General features: G+C 41.4%; 1 protein-coding gene across 1 annotated transcript; it reads left to right on the forward strand.

The window, feature by feature from the left end:
- The first annotated feature begins 2,067 nt into the window (after positions 1-2,067).
- Positions 2,068-9,150, forward strand: LOC113043789 (dysbindin domain-containing protein 1-like). Its single transcript, XM_026203387.1, has 4 exons — positions 2,068-2,450; positions 5,088-5,234; positions 5,517-5,654; positions 8,252-9,150. Exons 1-4 carry the CDS (start codon positions 2,420-2,422, stop codon positions 8,422-8,424), a joined length of 489 nt encoding a protein of 162 aa, XP_026059172.1. The 5' UTR covers positions 2,068-2,419; the 3' UTR covers positions 8,425-9,150.
- The last annotated feature ends 1,762 nt before the right edge of the window (positions 9,151-10,912 follow it).

The following is a 10,912-nucleotide window of genomic DNA, read 5'->3' on the forward strand; positions in this document are numbered from 1 at the left end:
GTGTGGCATGGTTGTTGGTGCCAGACGGGCCCGTCTGAGTATTTCACAATCTGCTCATTTACTGGAATTTTCACGCACAACCATTTCTAGGGTTTACAAAGAATGGTGTGAAAAGGGAAAATCATCCAGTATGCGGCAGTCCTGTTGGCCAAAATGACTTGTTGATGCTAGAGGTCAGAGGAGAATTGGCCGACTGATTCAAGCTGACAGAAGAGCAACTTTGACTGAAATAACCACTCGTCACAACCGAGGAATGCAGCAAAGCATTTGTGAAGCCACAACACACACAACCTTGAGACAGATGGGCTACAACAGCAGAAGACCCCACCGTGTACCACTCATCTCCACTACAAATAGGAAAAAGAGGCTACAATTTGCACGAGCTCACCAAAATTGGACAGTTGAAGACTGGAAGACATTCATATGGTAGAGTCAGAATCTGGCGTGAACAGAATGAGAACATGGATCCATCATGCCTTGTTACCACTGTGCAGGATGCTGGTGGTGGTGTAATGGTGTGGGGGATGTTTTCTTGGCACACTTTAGGCCCCTTAGTACCAATTGGGCATCGTTTAAATGCCACGGCCTACCTGAGCATTGTTTCTGACCATGTCCATCCCTTTATGACCACCATGTACCCATCCTCTGATGGCTACTTCCAGCAGGATAATGCACCATGTCCCAAATCTTGAATCATTTCAAATTGGTTTCTTGAACATGACAATGAGTTCACTGTACTAAAATGGCCCCCACAGTCACCAGATCTCAACCCAATCTTTGGTATGTGGTGGAACGGGAGCTTCGTGCCCTGGATGTGCATCCCACAAATCTCCATCAACTGTAAGATGCTATCCTATCAATATGGGCCAACATTTCTAAAGAATGCTTTCAGCACCTTGTTGAATCAATGCCACGTAGAACCAAGGCAGTTCTGAAGGTGAAAGGGGGTCAAACACAGTATTAGTATGGTGTTCCTAATAATCCTTTAGTTGAGTGTATATACCTGATTGCCATTGTCAGAACCTTGCCTGTTTTATGACCATGCCTTTAAATTAAAAGTTTGCAGATGGATCCACATGTCTCCCATCTCGTTAGCTCCATAACAGATTAATGTCTACACCTTCCCCAACCCTAAACCTACCCCTTACAGTAATGCAAATACAGTAATTATTGATGTTCATAGTGAGAAAATTGACATAATATTGGTGTGCGGATACACAGTAAGCCCAGGTTGAACAATCTGACATCCGTGGTGTATACTGTTAAGTAGCAATCAACGTAATTTTTTTGTGAAGAAGAAAGCGCAACATTGTACAAATTTTTTTTGTAAGCAATGAAATGTTCCGCATGGCGCAACAAGTGAAGAAGATGCTTCATTTCTCTCAACCAAGAAACCATCTGCAGTGCATCTAGCACCAACCTTTTGGTACCAGATGTCTCTTCCAGGTACCCCAACATAAGAGTCCCAAAAAAGTGGTACAGTATGGTAAGCTATTATGGTACAACTCACAATTTCTGACAATGGAAATGTAAATAACTGCGTGCCGTACTGAACTGAAACATACCGCTCGATGAAAATGAGTCTTTACTGTAGGGACCTTATGCCCTAAACATGATACTCAACAAAAGTAACTGTGATTGGCTGCTTTACATATCCGTCATGTGGACCCTTGGGCAGTCCTTGGCCAAAAGAAAAAAAAATGGCCATGGAGTCCAGACCTTTTGAAGATCTGACTATGTGAGGCTACCTGAGTAATGACACAGACATTTGAAAGTTGCTCTGTCGCCCACTTGAGTACTGGAGATGTGACTACAAGAGCCACATGAACCACATGCTAGTACCATCTGTACTTTTTTTGCGGCCTACAACTACTGGCTAATGACTGGCCAATGAATACAACCTTTAAAAATTATTTTTAAATGCACTAAAATGGATCATAATCATCCACACAGAGATAAGCCTCTTTTTTTCACTTAATGCCAAAAATATGTTAGATCGCTAGACCTACAGTATGCATTCCAAATGAATCCTTTTTATTGTCTACGGGCACCACCCTCCCTCCCTCCCTCCCTCCCTCTCTTCCCCCTGTTTTGGTGTGTCATGCAGTATAGCAGTTGTGTAGTGGCTGACTGCGTTTCCCTCTGTGGGACTCTTTATGTGTCCCTGTTGTGTGTGCTGCAGTGACAGTGGGAGCGAATGTGTGCCTGTGAATGTAGGGGTGTGGGAAAAAGGGGGAGGGAGAGAGAAAGAGAGAGAAAGAGAGAGAGAGAGAGAGAGAGAGAGAGAGAGAGAGAGAGAGAGAGAGAGAGAAAGCGAGTAGCTAGAAAGAGATAGAGCGCATACACAAGGCAGGAGGCGCTCCCTCTAATCCTGGCTGCGACGCCAAACAGCATTGCACCGGCTGCTTCAATAGTCTTAATGGAGACTCATGCAGACTCTGGTGCTGCAGGTAAGAGCAAAGATTTCTTCAGCCGTCATGCTGCTTGGCATTTAAATGTGCACTCCCATTGAATTCAATAGCCCACTGTAAGAGCTGCCACCATGTCTTTTGTTTCTTGAATGCAAAGACAAAGCAAGCAGTCAAAGGAAGCCGGTAGTGCTGAACAGCTGGCAGCTTGCATTTATGCACATGGGAAAAGGCACAGCAACTTGGATACATTTAGGGTGGTGGCTTATGAATTATAGCAGAAATGTTAAACGATTACTAGAAGTGTTATGTGAATAAACAACAAAGGTCATGTGATAGAGTATTTTAGGATGTAACCCTTTTTGGGAGAATTTGACATTGAGTTGCATCTTTTGCAATGGTTGCTTTGGGACAATGGGAGTTGGGTACCACTGGGTGCTGCTAAAATTATTGTTAATCTTGGCTTGTATGGTTTAGATGGAGAGTCTTTTGTAATATGCAAATATATCCCAATCCATGCACCAATTTTTGCATGACTGACACACGAAAAAGAGAACAAGCCAGAAGAATCTGCTGTGTGTGGGCTAATGAGAGCTGTGAGGCAGGGAGGGATGACCCGCAGACTGCGGAGAACGACTACTTAACTCTATACATATATACATATAACGGTCTGTGCCTTGTGTGTTTTGGCGAGATATGTATATACGTACATATTTCATCTGCATTTATATAACATAAAATAAAATAAAATACTAATATAAAATAATTTATTATACAATAATAAATTATATAATACTGTAAAATAATTTAGTTTGTAAAAAATACAATTGTCAAAATAAAAATGAATTAAAAAAGTTGCAGGACATGTTTTGCTGCATATGTCAAAAATATGTGTTCCAAAAATACATATCCAGTCGTCCTCTTGTTTTCTTGTCCCATGTGTGTAATTAAACTGCCTTCAATGATATAAAACGCTTGTCTGCTTTGACTGCTGCCGCAAGAAATCAATAGAGGGCTGAAAGCTCTTTAAACACTCAGGGAAACACAAGCATCTTTTGTTTCACTTCTTTGGCAACCACTGGCAAACCGCATTAGAGAACAAGACAAGGAAAGCAAAAGATCGCTGTAAACCTAGAGATAAACTGTGATTGAGAAAACCAGCGCTATTGCATAGCAATGCTCAAGCTGGTACAAAATAACATCCAGCCAGAACACCGTAATGACATAATGAGAACACACTAACAATCACATAGCAAGCACTGGCAACAACACAGACCATCTTAAGAACATCTTAACAACCACGTAGCAATGCGGTAGCGACCATCCAGAACACCCTACCAAACACTTAGCAATGCGCGAACGGCCATCCAGAACATTCTAGCAAACACTTAGCAATGCACTAGCGGCCATCCAGAACACCCTAGCAAATGCTTAGCAATGTGCGAACGGCCATCCAGGCCCCCTAGCAAATGTTTGCCAATGGGCTAGGGGCCATTCAGAAAACCCTAGCACACTGGCAACAACGCAGAACATCTTAACCCACGTAGCAATGCAGTAACAGCCATACAGAACACCCTAGCAAACAATTAGCAATGTGCTAACGACCATCCAGAACACCATAGCAAACACTTAGCAATGCGCAAACAGCCATCCAGAACACCATAGCAAACACTTAGCAATGCGCAAACAGCCATCCAGAATACCCTAGCAAACACAATGCGCTAACGGCCAATCAGAACACCCTAGCAAACAGTTAGAAATGCACGAACGGTCAACCAGAACACCCTAGCAAACGCTTAGCAAATGCTAGCGGCCATCCAGAAAAACCTAGAAAACGCTTAGCAATGCGCTAGCGGCCATCCAGAATAACCTAGCAAACGCTTAGCAATGCGCTAGCGGCCATCCAGAATACCCTCGCAAAAGCTTAGCAATGCACTAGCAGCCATCCAGAACACCCTAGAAAACGCTTAACAATGCTCTAGCGGCCATCCAGAACACGCTAGCAAACACTTAACAATGCACTAGTGGTCGTCCATAACACCCTAGCAAATGCTTAGCAATGCGCTAGTGGCCATCCAGAACACCAAAGTAAATGCTTAGGAATGTGTGAACAACCATCCAAAACACCCTAGCAAACACTTAGTAATGCGTGAACAGGCATCCAGAACACCCTAGCAAACACTTAGCAATGCACATACAGCCATCCAGAACACCCTAACAAACACTTAGCAATGCTTATGTTAACGGCCATCCAAAACACCCTAGCAAATGCTTAGCAATGCACAAACACTCATCCAGAACACCCTAGCAACTTTATAATCTAAAGATGCATTAAAAACCACTTACCACCCAGAATACCTTAGCAGCACCATAACAACATGCCATCTAGAAAATCCTAGCAACTTTTTACTGCAGCAATGCACTAACAACCACTTTATCAGCTACATAATTTCCCTGGCCACCACCCAGAACACCCTAGCAACCATGTCCACCTTTTTTGTCAACATGCAAGTAAGCTATTTTCTGTCAATGTGTGAGTCTTGCGGTTCATTAGCAGCTATAGAGAAATAACCAGAAGAATAAGAAAGTGCAGTAACCAGTAAAAATAGTTCTCAACTCTGGCCCTCGAGGTCAACTTTCCTGCAGTTTAATCTCTTTATTATTTTTTTATTTTTGTAGAGCCACTTAGAGATCGAGAGTTCCAGAAGCTTCTGAAGTCCTCCAGCTCTGCCAGTCTCACCAGCGAGGCATCCCACAATGCCTCAGGAGAGCATGTCGGAACCCCGTCACATCATGGCAGCCAGGTGCTGATCATTGAAAAAAGACGTGAGTGAAACGCTGACGTGTCAAGAACACATGCAGGTCATATTTCACCACAGTCGAAACAACTCCCAAGCAGAAGTGACCTTTTGTGCAAGAGATCTTTATTTATTTATTTGACATTTTCACTGCAATTAATAAATTGTCCTTAACATTAACATGAATGAATAACTTCCTGTCTGAGCAAAGAACAATGAAGTCAACTGAAAAATATGACTGAACTACTCTTAACAGGTCATCTGGTCATAGTAATGTATTCACATTCCGATATCTTCTGCCTGATCTCAGAGCCTCTCAGCAGCGTGTCCTCTCTGGAGGTGCACTTTGACCTCCTGGACCTGACGGAGCTCACAGACATGTCTGACCAGGAGCTGGGGGAGGTGTTTGCTGATTCAGATGAAGAGAATCACACAGAATCCCCAGCAAGTGAGTCAGCTCTCAGACTTATACAGTTTTTTTTTTCTTCATACCAGGAGATTTAAAGTGAAATCAATCCAGTCCTCAACATATTCTTGAGAATCTCATTTAAAAATTAAAGTGGGAGAAATGTGGGAGTGCTGCAGGGATGATGACATATTTTTATAGGTCAACCCAGCAGTTAGCATCCCTCGGTTCCCTCAACAAGAAACTAAAAGAGAAAATAAGCCCTGTGGCCAGGTTACGCTATAAACAAACTGCACCATGGCTGCATTACCTGAAAGCCGTGCATAATTTCCAACAACTTTCAGTCTTTATTTAATATCTTCAAGATATTACAGTTTACAAAAGCATGAGTATAAACACAAGGCAGTAAAAACACACTAGTGAGTAGATGAGGTTTCATATTTGGAGAGATGATGTCTCATTCCTGCAGCACTCTGTTATCTATGATTGAATGTTCACAATGAAACAAGACAAATAAAACAGATGGATAATATTTTGAGTAGTTGACTATGTTGGATACTTGGCTGCTAGTACAGTTCAGTGATTCCATGGAAATCTACATTGAGCAAATTATTATTTGATAAAGTTCTGAAGTGCACATATGTCTACATATTAAATATTTAAACTATGAGGCAATGTCAGTGGCATTCAGAACAAACCAGATTAGCATTACCTTGAACCTGCTGCTTAAATGTAATGCTCCCTGGTCTCGAAGTTATGTGAATAACATTTTTCTAGACGCCAAATTTGTCAGTGCTTAAAATGAAAACAGAGGCATTTTTACTTTTGCTTGTTAGTAGGCATTCATGCTTAACTGCTTTATCCTTATATATTGTTAGTCACCTCATAGCTAATCATGAAACTAAACTTTAAAGGCCGGGACACACCAATCTGATTTCAAAGAACTAGCGGCGATGAAAGTTGATGGCGTTGTTGCCTCATGTTGGCAGTTTCAGACCAAAAAGCTGTGCTCAAACACATCGCACAGACTACAGCCGACGGCAAACTAACACGTGCGTTCTGTGGATGAGTGAGAGGAATTAACTATATCAGCAACTATATTGTCTATATCAGCAGCTATCAATAGTATATATTCGTCATTCAAAAGGAGAAACTGAAACACAGATATATACGACATGTAAACAAAGCAGCGCTTGGTTACCATTTTGAATATCAGTAACATTGATAACATTAATAATTTCGCATATTAGAATGATTGGGAAAGATCACATAACATTTACACAGCCTTTTGTCCGTACTACCTTTTTTATGTGCTCATTTTCATCACTTTTGCTTTAATTCTCGGGCACGGACTCATTCGCTAAACTGGACATCCAATCAGAGCATGTTGAATTGGGCAAACTGTCACCGACATGAGATCAGACGAGTAGAACACACCAAACAAACTGCTTGCTGTTGTCCCGGCCTTTACTAAACACCTACAATGTCTGTCGCTCTTGTGGTCTCAGACTGTTCCTTCAAAATGAATGACATCAGGATGCTTTTTTTATTTTTTACTACAAATCCCTGTCTGTGTGAATATTCCTAAAGAAAGCATGTTGAGGAGTCAGACATGACTCATATGAGCTCTGTTCCAAAATCTAGTGAGCTGCTTTCCTGTCTACTGCCTACATCAGTAGCACCTCTCTAAAGCAGCATCTGTCATGGTACCTCTTAAGTGACTGGTTTTAAATAGCTCATAATTGGCAGCAGCTCAGGAACTGCAATTTGAAACACAGGAGTGAACCTAGAGGGTAACTAGGGGAGGCCGTGGCCACCATAAACCGAAGTGTGGCCACCCCTTTGACCACTCTGTTCAAACCCCCTTGGTTCCCAGGGATCAATATCCCACAGAGTTCAGCTCCAACCTGCTACAAACATACCTGAATGAAAGTTTCTAGTGATCCTGAAAATTATGAGATTAGCATGTTCAGGTTTGTGTAATAGGGGTTGGCAATAAACTGCAGTATGGTGGACATCCAGGTGCAGGTTGGGCACCCCTGCCTAAAACCACCCTAGGGGAAGCCAACCCTACTCATGGTGGGCTAACTTCTTGACTAGCTGGTTTAGGTGTGTTTGCATAGAGGTGGAGCTAAATTCTGCAGGACGGTCGACTTCCAGTAGAAGTTTTGGCTATCCCATACCAGGGATGTCCTACCATGCTCCAGCTACTATCCTGCAGACTTCAGTTTCAAGCTTACTCCAACACACCTGCCTTTAATTATCAAGCAACCCTGAACCTTTATTACCTACCTCAGGTGTGTTTGATTGGGGTTGGAGCTGAAATTTGCAGGACAGTAGCCTTCCAAGAGCAGAGTTGGATAATCCCTGTCCTATACTAATCCTTTTTTTTATATGGAAGTAAAAGATACTTTTGTTTAAGACTTGCATTAGTACTTTAGAATTGAGCTAAAAGAAAGGTGGGTTAAAATGCCAATTCTACATTTTGCTGCCTACCGGTTGGAACAGCATTCATTAGTTGACCAATGGTACCTTAAAATGCCATCATGGTATGCAACGGACTAGGTTTTGGAACAGAACTTTGGCCAGTGGTTTTGAAGGTGTTTTTTGTAAGTTGGTTTTGTAATTTCACCGCGCAGATCGCCAGCAGCCACCATTACCTAGATTTCCACACAGCGGTTACGTCCGCTCTCCCTCCTGGACCCGCGGTGGAAAAGGGGAACAGCAGCCAAGAGATCGAAAGCACCACAGTGACTCCGAAAACACAGAGCCAATGTTGAAGATAGAGCGCTCTCAATCCCAGCAGCCTTGAGCCAGGGAGAGCTACAGGGGTTTAGGAAGAAAACAAAGCCCTTGTGTGGTAAGTGGAGGTTCCTTCTCAAGCAAGAAGATAAGGAACTCCTGGGATCAACGGACATGGGGATCCCACCTAAAGATAATGCAATCCCTTTGTCCATTATAGACAAGAAGAGATCTCCAAAAAGCCGGGGTAAGTGTAGACTCTTCCTCAAGATGGAACAGACTTCATCCAACTAGGATTTTGGGACGCCTCTTTGGGACCGAGTTACTTTCAGTCTTCTCCATGTGACTACTGCATATGGAGAACTTGAAGCATGATGTAGCATTATGGACAACACTGGCTACTGCGAAGTGAATCTAAGGAGCAACTGAGGAACTCCTCAGTGTTTAAAATCTTCAAGGAACTTTTTAAAGAACACTGCTATGATTCGAAGTAGCAACTGTGATAAGACACAGACAACCTGCAGCATACTTCAAGACATGGCAATGCATAGAAGTTACAAGAATTCCCAACAAAAGTGTTCTTTGAGGAGATTCTGCATGAAAATAGGGGGACCCAGAAACAAAGTGAAAAATCTTGTAAAAAAATAAATAAAAATACTGCCTAAAGGTCCGTTCACACCTAGAACGATAACTATAAAGATAACGATTTTAGCGTCCACACCAGCGAACGATATTGTTTGTGTATTCTAAGCGGACACGCGTCTGCTGCTTTAAATTCTCAAGCTCATTATGGCAGGATTGATTCTGATTGGTGGGCAATATTTTTTTCGTTCATCAGAAAAAAAAATCGTTCTGAAAGTGATTCCAACGATATCGTTTCTCTGTGCCTTTATCGTTATAGTTGTGATGTGTACTCCGCTATTCTTTAACATTGAGAACGATTTTTAGAACTATAGCTTTATCGTTATCTTTATAGTTATCGTGCTTGGTGTGAACGGGCCTTAAGGCCTGAAACATATCCTACGCAGGTACATGAATGCAGACACTTTGGGATACACAAGATTGATTTCATACTTCTTTGCATTTCAGGATTTGTCAGAATTGAATTCATATTGCAGCATTTTGCACTGGGTTCTCATCTTTACCGACAAGAGGGTATTGACATAGTATTGAGTCCAATCTCAATATGGAAGGCCACTTTCCTGTGGACTTGAGCTCAAATCTGCCCTAACATATTGGATAGGATTGGACAAACTTTTTGATGGTAATTATATCCCCCTTGAGTACTGAGGTACTATGATATGTACAGCAGGACCACACAAGAATTCTGACTGGTGTAGAATATGTTTCTGGCCTAACTTAATGAGAACAGCATCTGAAGTTGCACTTAAATTGTTGAAAGGGAGAATAATCTTTTAGCAATATGTTTTTAGCCACTCTTTATCATTAAATGTCATTAATAATTTCACATCAAGACATCATTCAAATCGGTCAGTGGTGATCACCAGTGCACAGTAGGGAAATATGCCTGACGTATTGAAAAAAAGCCACTGGGTGGGAATTCCAAATGCAAATTTGTACAAATTTCTGGACTCTTATCAAAGTTGCACTGTTTTTGTCAGCAGGGTTATTACAGGGTTCAGTGATGTCAAGCATGATCTATACACAGGGTCACATTGGAGAAGAAATTCACAAGCTTCCAGAATCATTAACAAGTCTGCCAAATCAAGGAGGACAGAAATCTAATGTGAAATGACAAAGATCAGATTGTTTTTCTTCTTTTTCTTTCTCCAAACCATTTAACTGTTTTTATTACTGTATAACGTAGGTCTTGTGATACAACACCCTCTCAATTAGCTCTAAATAGAGACAGCATGGTACAATTTAATTTAATAGATTATATGGACAGTACTGGTCATGCAGACACCAAAGCATGATACACGTGGTATGCAACTCAAAAGGTTCGCTTTTCGGATAAAGAACTCTCCAATAAGCAGTGCTTTGGTCTGAGGAGATGCCTTTTGTAAATAATATCCACAACAATAAACTGGTCTTTTATACGCATTCATAATTTAACAACCACAAATAATACGATTTGTAGCTCAAAGTATTGTCATCATTTTTTGGATAGCACTGATTCTGGACGGTACTTGGCTAACTCTCTTCCATCTAAAATGGGAGCGTCCCTGAAGAACCGAATGCTTGGAAGAGGAAGTATGATAAATCATCTAGCTATGCCCTACTTCTGCTGATGTCAGTGTATACTGTATGGTGCCTAGAAATACAATATATAAAAATTGTAAGTGCTAGAAAAGGTTTTAGCCCTTTCTACGGATTAGAAACTGTAAATATAACCATGGAGAAGTGGTGAATTCATAATATTCATACTAGGACGCACCGAGTTTCAAGCTGCAAAAATGACCCAATTAATTCTAAGAGTCAGATATAAGATGAAAATTGGTCAGGAAAGAATAAATTGTCACTTTTTTTTGTGTGTGTGCCAGAAACGTTGACTTAAATTATAAGTAGACTTTGTGAAAAACAATGTATGAAACAAC

Source organism: Carassius auratus, chromosome 25 (genome assembly GCF_003368295.1).
Source record: "Carassius auratus strain Wakin chromosome 25, ASM336829v1, whole genome shotgun sequence".
Lineage (NCBI taxonomy): Eukaryota > Metazoa > Chordata > Actinopteri > Cypriniformes > Cyprinidae > Carassius > Carassius auratus.